The 17704-nt window shown below is 44.4% G+C and overlaps 1 protein-coding gene across 2 annotated transcripts in view; it reads left to right on the top strand.

The window, feature by feature from the left end:
• LYST (lysosomal trafficking regulator) overlaps window positions 1–17704 on the top strand; it is a 3192287-nt gene that overhangs the window by 1455063 nt on the left and 1719520 nt on the right. For both annotated transcript variants that reach the window (XM_078648813.1, XM_078648812.1), the window contains one exon: window positions 9691–9860. In XM_078648813.1, the coding sequence (XP_078504939.1) occupies window positions 9691–9860 (170 nt within the window). The remainder of the gene's footprint in view (window positions 1–9690; window positions 9861–17704) is intronic.

Genomic DNA, 17704 nt, shown 5'->3' with positions numbered 1-17704 from the left:
ACGCACCGATTTTGAGGGGATGTGGTGTACAGTACCCTGGGGCGCAGATGGTATTGTTGTGGGTGCTACAATGAGTATTCTAGGATCTATGCCGCGGAGCGGCTCTTTTCAATCTGTGAGCAGCGGAGCCTGCACTGGGTGCATGGCTCCACAGCTCTCCTGCCTGCCCCACCCCTGGCGCACCTGCAGCCCGGAGTGGCACCGCCCATGCCCGTCCTGCTACTGGTGCTTCACTAGGACACCTGGCCTCCACCAGTCCCTCCCCCGTGATGCGGAAATAGTACATTACACACCAGCCTGCACGCCGGCTTTCTCTCCTGCACGCACCACACCTGTACCTGCCAGCCTTTTTGCAGAGCTCTGACCTGTGCCCTCCTCTAACAGCTCCGACAGCCCACCCATCATGGCCTAAAACCAGCACTCCGGCACTGCAGTCAGCGGTTCCCCAGGGGGCAACGGAAAGCCCAGGAAAGTAGCACTCATCACCGGCATCACAGGGCAGGAAAGAGTGTAGGTGCAGCATTATTGCATCTAATATGGCCCGACTTAATGTTTTCTTTTAACTTACCTGTGCATTCCTTTCCCATTAACGACATATGCTTCCGTTCCTGGGTTCACATCCAGTTTAAAGCTGCTTTCTGGAAGCTGTAGTCTTATTTAACATCAGCTGAATGGAGCTGTTGTATTGCATGATTACATTATTCAAAATACATAATAAGTATTGTAAATATGGGTTTCTGGATGCTTGAAAGATCATATTCCGCCCTCTAGGACAATTGTGGTTCGGCGATGTAAAGCAGTTGTACCATCTATAAAGTCCCAATAAATTCAAATCGAGGACAAGAGCGGGACATCAGGTAGTGGTGGCCAGTTGTTTGGTGTGGTTAGTTAACTAGTGTGAGGTCCTTAGTTATTCTTTTTTGTAGCACAGGTTTTATTTATTAAAACCTTTTTTTTGACTCATCACCTGTTGCTTTGTGGCGATCCCATGCTTTTGCAGTCTTTCATTGAAAAAAAGATAGTGGAATTGTGAGGGGCATTTATTTAGTGCCTACCAGTTGAGTACGTAAAATGGATTTATTGCCCTTTTTGTGAATGTATTTAAAAACATGGTGAACTTCTTATGTAACTGATGAGTGGCAAGTGCAGATATGGTGTACCTGCTGAGTCAGCCAGCAGTTGATCCCAGGGCTGTCATCATCAATTTTCCACACACCCTCACCCTCACACCCCCTCTCACCCTCACTCACTCTCACACACCCTCACATACCTCACTCACTCACACACCCTCTCATCCTCACACACCCTCTCATCCTCACACACCCTCTCACCCTTACACACCCTCACACACCCTCTCACCCCTCACCCCTTCACCCTCACACCTCCTCACCCTCACACCCCCCTCACCCCCCCCTCACCCCCACACCCCCTCACACACTCTCACCCTCACACATTCTCACCCTCACACCCCCTCACACCCTCTCACCCTCTCACCCCCTCACCCTCACACCCCCTCACCCTCACACCCCCTCACCCTCACACCCCCTCACACACTCACCCCCCCTCACTCTCACCCCCCCTCACCCACTCATCCTCACACACTCACCCTCACACACACTCACACACCCTCACCAGCATAGCATAACAAAACACAGCATAGCATAACAAAACACAGCATAGCATAGCATAACAAAACAAAGCATAGGATAGCAAAACATAGCATAGCATAACAAAACAAAGCATAGGATAGCAAAACAAAACATAGCATAACAAAACATAGCATAGCAAAGCATAGCATAATAAAACACAAGAAAACATAGCATAAGAAAACATAGCATAGCACAGCAAAACACAAGAAAACATAGCATAGCATAATCAAACAAAGCATAGGATAGCAAAACTAAACATGGCATAGCATAACAAAACAAAGCATAGGATAGCAAAACTAAACATGGCATAGCATAGCAAAACAAAGCATAGGATAGCAAAACTAAGCATGGCATAACAAAACAAAGCATAGGATAGCAAAACAAAGCATAGCATAACAAAACATAGCATAACAGAACAAAACATAGCATAACAAAACACAACACATAGCATAACAAAACATAGCAAAACACAACAAAACATAGCATAGCTTAACAAAACATAGCAAAACATAGCATAGCAAAAAAACATATAATAGCATAGCAAAACATAGCATACCAAACACAACAAAACAGACGCATAGCATAACAAAACATAGCATAGCAAAACAAAGCATAGCATAATAAAACACAACAAAACATAGCATAGCATAACAAAAGATAGCATAGCACAACAAAACATAGCATAGCATAACAAAACACAGCATAGCATAACCAAACACAGCATAGCATAACAAATCCAAGCATAGGATAGCAAAACATAGCATAGCATAACAAAACAAAATATAGGATAGCAAAACAAAACATAGCATAGCATACAGCATCACTCCGCACCACCACAGCATCACTCAGCACCACCACAACATCACTATGCGCTACCGCAGCATCACTGAACGCTACAGCATCACTCGTTCGCCATTACATCACTCAGCGCCACCACAGCATCAACCTGTGCAACCATTCAACAACACCTGGTTCAAATATGTTCTCTCAATGTTTCAAGCTTTATTACAAAATTAACAAAAAGATTTTAATATTTCACTTCGGTTCTTGGATTTTCGTCGCAATAAAATACACTGAACATAATCTTCACAAAAGTTATTTACAAACCTTTAAGCTATTGCCATTATAAATTACAATAACTTTTATCTAAGTATTAATTATTGAATTGTTATTTGTAATATCAATACATGTAAGTCACGCAAATACAACACATACTGCATTACAAACGCTATAGGTGTCACATTTGCGAAAGTTATAACTATTGGCATTGTAAATGACAAGGCTATTAATTTCGCTATTTTCAAAAACAAAACATGAATACAAATGTTGTCATTTACAATACCAATAGCTCAAACTTTCCTAATGTGAGACCTATTGTATTGCAAATGCTTGTTTGGGACATGGTACGGACTGACCTCTGTGCTAAGGGCAGTGGTTAACCGCGACGATGAGTCTCGGGTAGTTTTGGTAAATGGGAGTGTGTGGAATGCTAGTGGAGGGTGCGTTATCGGGCCTGACACTTGATCCTTTTTCGTTTCTTGAGACACGGCGATGGAAATGGAATCGGACAGCACAGATGTGTGTTTTTAAATGTGAGCTCACATGGTCTATGGATTTTTAAATGGTAGGAGTTAATATCAACACCGCGTTGAACAAGGGACATTATGAATAAGATGGTAACAGTGTGGGTAGCTTCGGATTCAGCATTTTCGTAAATCTTTGCCTAAAATACTAAGAATGGGTTATGCTCCGGGTCACATTTTTGTGGAGATTGCTGATATGGAATTATGAAGGATTTCTTCTGAGAAAAGCTTTTGCCTCTTATGTCGATACATGGAACCTCTGTGGGAGGTGTTTGAAGCTATTGAAAATGTGTTTACTTTACTCTAGGGGTGACTATACGCCCGGGTGTTCTAGGATAAGTGCAGAGGGGCTGATAGAAGTTGATGCCTGCCATGAAGATGTTCGTCGAGTGAACTTTTGTATGTCCTTTCTCTCCTGATCACTGAACACAGGATCATTAGGAGAGGTGAGAATTTGTTTTTGCACCTTGGCGTTCACTCCTAGTATAAATTTGGATTACAAAAATTATGCAAAAAATTATGCTTGAAAGAAGATGAAAGGTTTGTGCTTCTTCCATTGTTAGAACAAACAAATGGAATATCGGTTTTGGATTTGATGGTGCTATAGAGGGATTTACTAACCATTGGATCTACAGAAGAGCCACTGGAGGTAAGAGTTGGTAATTTGTAGGTGTCCTTTTTTGTGCTCATTTAAAACCAGGCTGATCGTGTTTTTTTTTCTCTCCTGGCTTGGTAGTTAGAATGTTTTCTATTTACCATTCAGGTCTTAATAGTACACTAGAGATTTTTGCGAACTATACAAATTGATTGTAGACAAGACTTCCCTCAAGTTGGAGAGTTGGTAAGCTGTTATATATTTAATTCTGGTTTTATTGGAAAGCAAAATGTGAGGACCAGGTGATCAAATTTGACTGGGGTGAAATTTTTGGGAGTGAAGAATAATAAGTGGTACTGCTGATGATTAGACTAGGTATAATGATGCAATTATTGATTGAAAATTAATTAGTACAAAATTGCAGAGGCAGGAAAGTTCATTATACGCAGTGACTTGGTCACAACCAACTCGCTGGACAGAGCGGTTTTGTGGATAATGGTCCTCAGGCTGGCTGAGAACCTCTGACTTTTCCCGGAATGTCCAGGCTTCCCTCATGGATGTACACAAACCTCTAGGAACTCAAAATTATACAATTAGTATCCTATCTGGATAAAGGGCTCACGACAATATGCGTCTGGGGTGATTACAAAACCGATTTTTTTATTGATATTTAGCAAAGGTAAAAATATAAAAGACACATAATTATATCCAATGTCCATATACATATGCAAATACTTGGTCATTTGGGGTGGATAACAACAATTATCTCCATCACGTATCTTATCATTCATATCCTCATACAGTGATCTCACCGAGACATGTGTTAAATCTTATACAACATTAAGGGCCAGATGTACGACCCTTTTTTGCGGCCACAAACGGGAGATCCTCCTGTTTGCGACCGCAAAGAAGGGAATGGCATGTACAAATGATATTTTGCGAGTCACTGACTCGCAAAAGAGCATTTGCGACTCTCGCTATTAGGAAGGGGCATCCCTTCCTAATAACGAGTCACCATGCCATGTACTATTGTTTTGGGTCTGCATTTGCTGCCACAAAACACTCGCAGTTTACCACCTACTTCAAGTAGGTGGTAACCACTCACGAACCGGAAGGGGGTCCCAGGGGACTCCTTGCCCTTTGTGACAAAATATTTTTAAAGATCTGTCAGTGGTCCCAGGGACCACTGCCTGCCCTAAAAAAACGGAAAACTGAAAAGTTTCATTTTTGTTTTTTAAATGCATTCCGTTTTTCTTTAACCCCTTCCAGGCTGATGACGAGCTCAGCTCGTCATGTAACGCGGGATTTTTAAAATCGCCGCGCACAGCGGGAAAAGCCGCCGCAGGGATGCGGTTAAGGAAAACGGGCTGCATTTAAAAAAAAAAAAAGAAATACTGCTTTATTTAAAAAAAACAGTCACAGACGCGGTGGTCTGCTGACCCCTGCAGGCATCCATCCCTGGGAGTGCTAGCCATTCCTAATGGGGTCGCAATTCACGCCTGCCTTATTAATATTAATGAGGCGTGCAATTTGTGACCCCCTTTAGGAATCGCAAATAGTGTCTGAGACACTGTTATTCATCCCAATTTGCGAGGTGAGTCGCAAATTGGCGGGTCGTGCATCTGGCCTTAAATTCTTTAACATAGTGTTTCTTGGTTGTTTGCCCTTTTTACAAAGACATGCATTCTGGTAATACTTTTAGAAATACATAAATGGATGAATGCCTTGTTTTCAGTCTCTACGTGTGTTTTTCCACAAAATTGCGCCTACATCATCAAGCCACGTTTGCATAATATTAATAAGTACCTGTTTTTATGAAATATTTACATTTGATGTCAGCCGTGTGTGTGTCTGCGTCTGTCTGTCTGGCAGTTACACCAGTAAATATACTGGAGCTTGCAGGAAGGAACGACAAGCCGAGTGGCTACCAAGTGGGGCTCAATTGATAAAACTGCAAGCTGAAGGGAGGCTGTGATGGGGCCCAAAATTGTAAGAGATAAAAACGATACAAAGGGTGAAGGGCCAGGCCGGTCTAAATGCAGTCCTTCAAGTATCAGGGTGGTTCAAGATGTGAATGTCTGCATCAGGCTCTGTAGATAGAGATCCTCAGCGGCGTCCCAGAGCTGGGACGAAGATGCTGGGAGCAACGCAGCTCGGCGTGTGCTTCCCTCATGGACATACCCTTCGATGGCACGGGTATCTTCGGAGACAAGGCAGACTCTGCGCTAGATCGCTTTAAGGACTCACAGGCTCCAGCCAAATCCTTAATCCTCTCGGCTGCCCCACATCCCCAGTCATTTTGTAGGTACAGAAGGGGCTTACAGCCATGCCAACCCTAACCCAGCCCCTGAGCCGTGCAAGCTTCCGAGCTTCAGCATGGCTCCTACCTGTCTTGTGGGTCGGGTACTCAGTGGCCTGGTCCGGCCACTTCCACCCCTGCAGCTGCAGCCTCCAAACCTTCCTAATATTACCCTTTAAGATCATGGACGTCCAGTTGGTGGCAGAATGCGCCATCACCTCCACCACTGGTAGTCCATAACATCAGACAGGTGGGTTCTGCATATCGTCCGAAGGGGCTACTCCCTCTGATTCGCACTACCATCCCTCCATCTTACTACCAGCTGATGGAGGATTATTGACCCTGCTCTGCAAGGAAGTCATGGCTCTCTTAAACAAGGGAGCCATAGAGAGGGGTTCTGGTGCCAGAAATAGGCTGTGGCTGCTATTCCCGCTACATTCCCGTCCCCAAAAAGGACAAAGGACTTCGGTCTATCCTAGATCTCCGAAACCTCAGCTACTTACACAAAAAAGAGATGTTCAAGATGCTCAGGTCTTACCTGCCCTGGACCAAGGGAACTAGATGGTAATACTGGACTTGCAGGATGCTTATTTTCACATCCCCATCCTGCCTGCCCATTGGCACTACCTGCAGTTTATAGTGAGCCCCAAGCATTTGAAGTTCACCCTGCTCCCTTTTGGCCTTAACCAGCGTCCCTTGGGTGTTCAGTAATGTGATGTCGGTGGTTGCATCTCATCTGCGCTGGTTAGGGGTTCCAGTCTTCCCATATCTCGACGACTGGCTGCTGAAGGCTTGCTCGCCCTAGGCTGTCATTTCCCTCCTCCAAGCTATGGCTAACTTCCTGCATTCGCCGGAGTCCACTATCAACTTGCCTGAGTCACACCTGGCTCCCTCTTAGACACTCCCTTTCATTGTAGCTGTTCTGGACACAATGTAGTTGTGGCTTATCTTCCCGAGCAGCGATTCCAGGAAATCCAGTCTATTTTACCAGTGTTTCAGCCTCTGGGTTTCGGTGAGACTGACTATGAGGCTCCTGGGCCTCGTGGCCTCCTGCTGGTGACACATGCCGAATGGCATATGTGGGCTCTGCCGTGGGATCTGAGGTTCCAGTGGGTGCAGCATCAGGGGAGTCTTATAGTGCATATCTCAGTGGGAACTCCAAAGAACTTGCATTGGTGGCTAACGAACTGCGATTGTCAGAGGCAGACCCCTCTCCCTTCCCCAACCAGAGCTCATGGCAGTGACAGTTGAGGTCACTCCTGGGATGGGGCCACATGGGAGCCGTGGAGATTAGAGGACTCTAGAGGACTCTGGTCTCCTGCGGAATCCAGACTCCACATCAGCATGCTGGTGCTCCTTGCAATCCGATTGGCGTTGAAAAGCCTTTCTACCCTCCATCAAATGAAGGTTGGTGCAGGTGTTCACGGACATCACCACCGCCATATGGTACTGCAGCAAACAGGGCGTGGTGAGGGGTGAACCCTCTGTTAAGAGGCCTTGCGTCTCTGGACATGGCTGGAACAGCAGGGTGTATATACCCGGAGATTCAATACCTTACAGATTCTTTGAATGCCAGAGCGGGCAAGCTCATTCGTCATCTTTCTGCTCTGTCTGCTTTCTTGCGGGTGCCTGACCAACCCTTTTTATTTTAGTCCCCTATTGTAAATAGATTTTTTTAATGGCCTTGTACATATGTTCCGCTCTTCTCCTCTTATTATGCCTCAGTGCGACCTTAATTTGGTCCTCACACACTTGATGTGTGCTTCTTTTGAGCGTCTTCACAGTTGTCTCCTCGGGCTTCTTACCATCAAACCAGCTTTTCTTGTGCCTATTACATCGGACCGGAGGGAGAGTGAGCTGCAGCCTTTATAAACCAAGCCTCCATTCTTATCAGTTTATCCGGACAAACTGCTTCTTCGCATTAGGGCCTCTTTTCTGGACAATAGTGGTGACACCATCGCACGTGGGCCAATCTGTCACCTCACCTCACCTACCTTGTACACTCCTCCACATCCTTCTAATGAAGAAGAGCGACTCGACAGCCTGGAAAGAGAAAGAGCATTGTCGTTCTAACTTGACCGCAGCCGAGATTTCCAGGTGGATAACTTACTCTTTTGATAGGTCATTCCCTGCATCAAGATCTGCTGCCTACTCCCAAAGAAGCAGCCTCTGGAAAGCTAACAGGCAAATTCCACCAGAACTAAATCTGCAACCACTGTATTAGTACGTGGAGTCCTAGTCCTGGACATCTTCCAGAGAGCAGCATGGGCTTCTCTACACATATGTACCATGCATTACTGCCTGGACAGTGTGGTCCGCAGGTACGAGCATTTTGCCCGTTCTGTCCTACAGGGCTTCTTAGTTTAAATTTGTCCGCAGACCTAGCAACAGTGATTGTATAACTTGAGTATCTATTCAAAGGTAAGGAATCTGCATCTAGAAGTCTCTATCAGCTGAACAAGTTACTTACCTTACTTTCGATAATGCCTTATCTGGTAGAGAAAACATCTAGCTGCAGGTTCCTTACTGACCCACCCATCCTCCCCATTGTTCAGACCAATTTCTAGGGTCAGGGATGATCCCTTTCAATGCCCTAGTTTCAGTGCACTTCATGGCTCCGGGCTGCTGATGTGGAAAGTCGTGAAAATTAACTGATGTCAGCGTGCCGAGGTGGCGCCTATATAGGTGATGCAGATATCACTTCTGGCACGGCCGACGCGGGGAGCCAGTCTACGCCACCTACTGGCGTGTAGGAGTACTGCTCAGGAAAAATCTCTTGGATCCAGTCTGATGCTTGTGTAAATTCAAAGGTAAGGAATCTGTGGCTAGATATTCTATGTACCAGATAAAGCCTTTCCTAAGATAAGTAACTTGTTCTTCCAGTGGCTACTCTATAGCTAAGCTTTCTAACTGCCTTCCCTGTTCTGTGGACTGGCCCCTTTATTACATTTTAAAAAGTCTCAAGTTGGTATTCAGAACACTGTAGCCAACAATAGTTCATGATCCGCTTCTGAGGGGTACAGAAAGGAATAAAGTAAGAACCTGATGTTGGGCGCAGGGGTTACTCTTAAATGATATGCTGCTTTGTCACTTTTGGCCCATTACGAAGCTAACCCAGAGCTGTATGATGCCAACTAGTAGCGTGAGGTCAGCACTGAGACAAAAAAAACTGAGTATTCAGTTAGGGCGGCTCTGGGATTTTCTAAGGTGATGAATCTGCCGTTATAATACCCACCAGAAAAAGCGTTGCTGAAGGTAAGTAACTTGTTTGTTTGAAATGTTTTGCTGATTTCTACAATTAGGTGCACAGAAGTTGTATTATGTACGATAATGTTTTGCCCTGTTAATTGTTGATGAAATGAGCTAGTATAGAAAAGGGAACTGTAATACTTACCTTCTTGTCTTCAGTGGCATCTAAACTCTTCCTTATTGCCCAACAAGGATCAAAGCAGGTATGTCTCTTGAAACGGAGATTGCCCTTGTTTAGATGCATTTCTGTTATTGAAATGTATGGGTATATAAAATATTGCTGCTTTAATTTCCATTATTTACTTTTTCCTTTAGTTGCTAGATGCATATTTTCAACGATCATCCAAGGAACAGAAAGAAGCATTTTTGAAAAAACATGGATTTACCTTACTGGCCAATCAGTTGTATCTGCACCCAGGAACCAGAGCACTGATCAATTGCTTTTTGGAAATGTTGTTTGGGAGACCTTTTGGCCTTGATGAAGAGTATGTATTGCTTGTTTCAGGACCTACCTATGTTCACATTTCATTTTAAATGTTTTAAAGTAAATATTAATTTCTTAGCATTTCGTGTTTTTAAACAACGTTATTTAATGTTTTAAACATGGGCAGTAGAAGTCTATCAGTGGAAACAAGTCTGATCCAAAAATTATTAAAAGTAACAAGCAAGTGAGAGAATTCAGAAAGCACATCTTTGAATGTAGCACATCTGTCCCGGTTGGCATAAAAATCAGTTATGAAATCTCCAAGAGTATTTTACAAAGTTATATTAAGGAAAAGGATAGTGAAAGGGACAAAATGCAGGTAAATATATCTTTGATGTGGCAAGTAAGTCAACTTAGGCTATAAGGCCTATGTTTGCAGTAAGAATCCATTGTGGAGAACATAAACGTGTAGCTGAAAACCATCATTATGTATAGGACTGAAAGATTGTCTACTTGAATTGTGATAACCTATCTCTGACGGTTGTTGTTACTTTTTATTAACCACATAGATCCATAGTCGAAGGGACTGGAGCCTACTGTCTCCAAGCAATAGTTTGTTTAGCATCGAGTCACAACTTAGAGATCAAGCTACCATATTAAGATGAGAGCATATGGAATTTCGTCAACAGGTTTGTCAAGAAGAAACACTCTGTACTTTGTTACAGTTACGAAAATGTTTTAATCTGAGCACCAGTCCACTACATTTATTAGTGAGTTCTAGTTTATTTAGATCCCTTCCGAATTGTCTGATACACCCATACCCCAAATTCCTAAAGCAGCAGTAGTTTCATGTAAGCAATTTTCTTATATTGGGTAACTGCAAAATTACTCAACTTAGTTGGATTGAGTTCTTGGCTCTTAGGAGCATCATAGATTTTAAGTTTTGGATCACCTCTACAGCAATACCCATAACTTCTAGATTTTATTGTGAAAATTAGGTTAATTCTTCACAAAGAGTTTTTATATTGGGAATGTTGTTAATGGCAGCAGGAAGAGATTGGAGTTCATTATTAATTGATGATACTGCTTTAGCTAAATTAGGACATGTAAAATCCTATTATTGTAGTAGACCTTTTTGCTTCCTTTATCTTCTGTTTTAGATTTTTAGAGCTGAAGCGTTCCAAGGTTGGAAGAATATGACTTTCTCCAATGTCTTACTTACTGGCATGTTTCTAACTTCAGTCTGCTGAGTTTTGGAGAAGAGCAAGGGGTTGTATTTTTGCTGTCAAATGACCTCCTTACCTGTGGAGGTTTAAACAAGGGTTAAAACTAGAACATTCATATTATTACTATTATGGTCTCAAAGTTGCATCTTGAGAATCTGATCAGTCTGAGAATCAAGTAATTTAGTGTCGTTCCAATGAGAGAATCTTAGGTGGAGTGAATTTTGTAACCGACAGGAGAGTGAGAGCAAAAGGAGTTGTAAAGTAGTCAGATCTGTGGAAATGTTTCAGCAATCTTAAGGTCTCTGTAAACAAGGATCTAATAGGTGGACTTTAATGTGGGTCAGTTGTATTGAGAGCAGTTTTAGACTGAATACTTCTAACATCTACTTGAATATTAACATAGCTCCCTGCATGCCATACATTTAGGTATTCTATAACAATGTTATTTTCATTTAGACCGTAAGTCCCAAGATCCTTAGCTAGCTCACATAATTTGCCACACATATTTGTTGGGCAATAAATTAATAAGTGAACGTCCCTATTTTGAATTTTAAACAAAAACACAAGTTGATTTGCTGAAATGTCTGTCTCAAATCTTTTAGTTTTTAACATTAAGTCATCAAAAAATAACAGCTACTCCTTTCTCACGTTTATCAGGATGATCCTTATGTAGAAATTTAAAATTAGTTGAGATCAATTATTTTATAAGAAAAAAAAACCTCTGAGGTGTCTGCCAAGTGTCAGTTAAGAAAAGGGATTTGTATTTCATGGAGGCTATCTCTTCATGTCTATGCACTATTGCGTATCATGCATTGCATAGCAAGATGCTGTACTCAGCGTATTCAGTTAGGGCGTCTCTGGGATTTTCTAAGGTGACGAATCTGCCGTTAGAATACCCATCAGAAATAGCGTTGCTGAAGGTAAGTAACTTGTTTGTTTGAAATGTTTTGCTGATATTTACAACAAGGTGCGCAGAAGTTGTATTATGTAAGATAATGTTTTGCCCTGTTAATTGTTGATGAAATAACCTAGCATAGAAAAGGGAACCAACCGTAATACTTGCCTTATTGTCTTCAGTGGCATCTAAACTCTTCCTTATTGCCCAATAAGGATCAAAGCAGGTATGTCTCTTGAAACGGAGATTGCCCTTATTACGATGCATTTCTGTTCATGAAATTTAAGGGTATATAAAATATGGCTGCTTTAATTTCCATTATTTACTTTTGGCTAATGGCTAAAAGTTTCATTGCTGCGTGTGATGGATTGGGGGTCTAAGGCAAAGTAACATTATCGCCAATATTGCTTGTATAGAAGGGTATTAAGGGATTGAGCGGGTTTGCAGAGAGAGTGAATTATCTGTAAACAAAACATGACTCCTCATTCGCCAGTGGACTAGAAGGAAAACTGATAGTATGTCCTGGCACTGGGATTCATATGGGCACAGACTAGCTTGTCTTGGGTCCACAGTGGTACGTCAGAGATTGTCCCCATTTAAATAGGCTGTGCAACACACAGTATTGTCTAAACTGCTATCTAAAAGTAGTGTTATAGTCTCCAGTAGGAGGCCACCAAGTCTAAAAAAAAAAAGAAAAATAAAGACTGAGGGTGGGCCTCAGGTATGAGTCTGAAACAAATTAAAAATCACCCTGTCACAATGCCCCACAACCCACCCTAAGCAACATTTGAAATGTACTTCTAAAATAGCATTTAAAACATACTTTAAAACAATTTATGAATGTAGGAGGATGGATTTCTGACTATGGTTACCCCCAACTTTCTGCCTAGTGTTTAGCTGGTTTTCGACCTAGTTGGCCTGGGATCCTGCTATTCAGGGCCCCAGGCTATCTGCTCTCTCTGTAAAATGGACTCCATGTACTTCAGGTATATACCTAATTGGATATTGGGTCACCTTTGTGAGTCCCTGTATAGTGTACCATAGGTACCCAGGGCATAGGTGCATCCAAGGCCCACCAGGGGCTGCAGCATGAATTATGCCACCCCTGGCAGGCCATCCAAATTGACACAACTGGCTGATCACTCAGCTGGGGCAAGGTCGTGTAATCACCCCTTGCTTAGGTATAGTATTCCTATACCTAAAATTATATATAGACACATATATACCTATAAGCCACTCCTATGGCAGGCCTTAACAATCCTGGAGGCAGGGTGCTTGGTTTTATGTGAGATGGTGCTCTAGCATGAGCTGAGCCTGTCTGCAGCTTTCGGAACCATGTCCTTATAGCTGTTTTATGATATAGCCATGCCAGATACTCTTAAGTGCATTATAATCCTCGCGGTTATTGCTAACTTTGGTTTGGCTTTATCGAAACATGTCGTGTAAGGTGTCATACGCTTTGGAATACTACCCCCCCCCCCCGCCAGTTCTGGCGGTGGGGGTAGCATTCCACCCTTCTAGAGGGAGAAGGCATGTGGTTTACCCGGTTAAAGTTAAACAGAGCCTCAGCATCACAAAATGGATGCTGCTGCCACAGACACAAGTCTGACCTCCTGAAGCTGGGAGCCCTTCCAGCGAGGGAGGCCTGGACAGTAGGTTTCCTGCCTTGGGAGGTGCTAGTACCTCCCCAGACAGGCTATAGTGTATTGGGGCAGGGTGGCTTGAAAGTAATGAGACACTGCCTGGGGCACACAAGGTGTCCCATGCATAGTCCGGTTCAAACCAGTTGCTGGGGCACTCCAGCCCCAGCTGTGGCGCGAAACTTGACAAAGGGAAAGGGGTGTAACCACCCCCTTCCCTGGTCCCACCCATAGGGGGGACCTAGCAGGTGATCCAGCCCTTTAATTCATATAAAGCTAGGAGCTGAGTCTAGAGACTTTGGATTACCCTGAATTGAAACTCTGAAACGAAACTCTGGACCTTCGACATTCTACTGCAACTAGAAGACTGAAGAATCTCCCTTGTGGTCAAGGAGTGACCACCCTGTGCAAACAGTCACCACCTAGCGAATTGCCGGTTTGCTTTGTCGCCGCTCCCGAAAGGACCAGACGACCCTGCTTCACAGGACTGGAATTCCAGACTTCTCCGACCCCAACCCACACCTCCTGCAAAGCTGAGACCTGTGGCGGACACGAGAGACGTGGGACCGGACACCTGGCCATTTTGCTCTTTGCTAAACTGTGCAGCTTCTGAGGCGTCCTCGAAGTTGTGCATTGGGACTTGAGAAGCCCCAACACCGAGTCGTAAGTGCACCGAAGCTCAGCCCTCCACACTCCACGAGTGCCGCGTGGGGCCTGCTCTTGCATTTCCTCTCGACGCGCCTTCACGGTTGCTAGCCCGTTGGCTAGTGGCCATCTTGAAGACTCCATTTTGAAACAACGCTGCTTGCCTGGTTGCTCTGGGCTTGCTCCTGCTTTCCTGCAGAAGGGAAGCTCCACAGACCTTGCTGGTCTGTACCAGAAGCCGATCTTCGTATCCTGCGTGGGTTGCCTTTGCCAAGGCTTGTTGACTCTGATCCGGAAGCCGACACCGTCAACAGCGAGAGCCTTCGTGGGACAGTCCGTATCCAGCTCCTGGTCGTCCTCGACGCCTCCTGGTCCACGTGGCTGCAGAGACAAGCTTCACTTCTTCACATGATCGCAGCTCGACATCATCTGGTTCCGTCCTGGTTCCATCCTGGTCACTGGCTAGTGACCCAGACTCTGTCCCCTCTGCTTTCAGGTTCTTCACTTCTACGATCAGCCCTTGGATCCATCCGGACATCTTCCTCCTGGTCGCCTGCAGTTTCAGGTTCCCCGCACTCAACCCACCAAATACTGCAGGAGCGATGATATTTTCACTACTCTCTCGCAAGACCCACCGCTAGCACTATATTTTAAACACAGTGGCAGCAGGCGAATATCACAGAAGAGGGTGGAGAAACATGAATAAGCGCGTGGAAACCACTGAACCTCACTCTAGGACTGCAGACCCCCTGGAATCTACAACAGAGAAGGAAACAAAGAAAGAATGTGAAATCATCCATCCAAATCCATACGTGCTTGTGTGGGTTCAAACAAACAAAATACAGGTCATAAATGTCCTTACCACTCCCCAGAGTCCAAACTTTCCAGTTATTCCACTGTCATGAAGCAGCGTATACAAATCACCATCTGATATTTCACAATCTGTCCAAAGAGTGTTCTGGTATCCAAAGGTTTTTTATAGGAAAGTCCATGAACATGTTTCTCCAAATTAGAAAGAATCCAAAATAGAGGGGGGAAAAACCTACATACAATGGCAAAAAACTCTACTGAACAGGAAGAATAAGAGCCCTTATTTTCTTTAAAAGAATTTAGAACATTCTTGGCCAAGAAAAACCCTGAAAAACAAGAAAAACACGAATAGCACTATTTGCCTGTCACGCAGCCGTGTTTTACCCAGGCAATATCGCTATAGTGGCAGGAGCCCCCACCACTATGGACGTCAATCGTCCTTTACTACAGTACGGGGACAAAAAAAAAGGGAAATAATAATTATCACAAGATCAAGACAGGTAATATACCGGTCTAGGTCAGAAAGGCAAGAGTCCAAACTCCTCCAGATACGCGAGCCTACACAGTTCTTTCTCCAACAAACATGGTCCACGAGAGGATCCGAAAACGAAGCACCAGAAACCGGGAGTCAGGCAAGGGAGAATCCGGAAATCCAAGACCATCAGGAACACGTCAGGGTAATGACCTTCCAGGTCACAGGACCGAAGCAGAAACCAAGCGCTGCCGAGCAAGAATCCGCGCCCTTTAACCCCAAGCACGCAGGATTTCTCATGGAGAGGGAAGAAAGAGGAAAGCAAGAAAAGGTACGCTCTCTAGGGGAAAGCCGATCATAGAACAAGCTAGAGGGAGGGGTTAATTCCCAACAGTACCTCCCCCCAAACGCCTCCCCACAGGCTTAGGTTTGCTAGGATGACGGAGATGGAACAGACAAACCAGCCTAGGGGCATAAACCTGTGAAGCTGGTTCCCAAGTACGATCATCAGGGCCATAACCCTTCCAGTCAATAAGATAATAAAGCCTCCCCCTCTGTCTACAGCAATCCAAAACAGCATGAACCTAAAATTCTCCATGATCGTCCACCATCACAAGAGGAGGTGGGGGCAAAGTCAAAGATGTGGGGACATAAGGCTTCAGCAATGAGGTATGGAACACAGGGTGAATACGATATTCATCGGGCGAATCCAACCTCATTGCCACAGGATTAATGACCTTAGCTGTTGTGAAGGGTCCCACATACCTAGGCTGCAATTTCCTCGAGCCATCCATTCTCATATTCTTCGGGCCTCCCACACCCGATCTCCCACCATGTACAAGGGGGCTGGATTTCTATGTCTACCTGCCTGCTTCTTCATACATTCCTTAGCTGCTAACAGATGTTCCTGTGCCGTCCTCCAGATAGCTATCAATGAATGACTCATTGTGTCTACTGCAGGTACTCATAATTTAACATAACTCAGCCCAGAAATGTGACACGAACTGGGGACCCCTATCAGATACGATGGCTGATGGTAACCCATGTAACCACACAATGCGAGTGATAAAAACGTCTGCCAAACCACGGGCATCGGGTATCTTTACCAAGGGTACAAAATGTGCCATCTTTGTGAATAAGTCCACCACCACAAGAACAACTGTATGCCCCCGCACTTCAGGGAGGTCTGTAACAAAGTCCATACTGATGGTATGCCTGGGGGCTCGTAGCACTGGTAAAGGATTTAACAGACCAGCCGGGCGTGCATGTGTTGCTTTACTAACTGCACATACCGGACAAGATCCCACAAACATTTGCACATCCTGACTGATGGTCTCCCACCAAAACCACCGTGAACATATCTCTTTGGTCTTATGCATACCAGGATGACCAACCAAAGCTGAAGAGTGACACCACCCAAGGACCTTTTTCCGTAATTCCGGAGGTATGAACAAACATCCAGCATGATTCAATAACCCAGCCCTTAATTCGAACAAAGGATCCTCCAGCCAGGGGGTGAGATCTACCTTCCCCAACTCTGCTTCTACCTCTTCCATAAATTCCAGTTCGGAGGTACACCCTACGATCTTCTCTGCAGATATCATTGGTCTATCATCTATGTCGACCCCATCTCCACTTCATTTGCCATAAAGGCGAGACAACGCGTCAGATTTTGCCTGTTTTGCCGCTGGCCGGTACGTGATGATAAAATCGTACTCGCTAAAAAACAAAACTCACCGCATCTGCCTTGGGGTCAGACTACATGCCGAACGGAAGAATTCCAAATTCTTGTGGTCGGTATAGATAGTAATAGGATGTCGTGCCCCCCATAGATGATGCCGCCATTCCTCAAATGATAATTTGATGGCCAAAAGCTCTCTTTCAGCGATTGTATAATTTCGCTCTGCTGGTAACAGCGTTTTAGAGAAAAAGGTTATGGGATGCATAAGACCAGTTTCAACATCCCTCTGTGACAGAACACCCCCTACTGCATACATGGAGGCGTCCGCCTCCACGTAATAAGGCAATGCAGGGTCCGGATGTACCAAAACAGGTGCAGAAGTAAAACTCTGAATCAGCGTTGTCAAAGCTGTCTGGGTTGACGAGGACCAAACAAAAGGAACACCCTTCCTCAACAAGGCGGTCAGCGGGGATACAATATCAGAAAAATTAGATATAAAACGCCTGTAAAAATTGGCGAAGCCCAATAATACTTGG

This window comes from Lissotriton helveticus, chromosome 6, assembly GCF_964261635.1.
Source record: "Lissotriton helveticus chromosome 6, aLisHel1.1, whole genome shotgun sequence".
NCBI lineage: Eukaryota > Metazoa > Chordata > Amphibia > Caudata > Salamandridae > Lissotriton > Lissotriton helveticus.
This window is presented reverse-complemented; position numbering and strand designations above follow the sequence as displayed.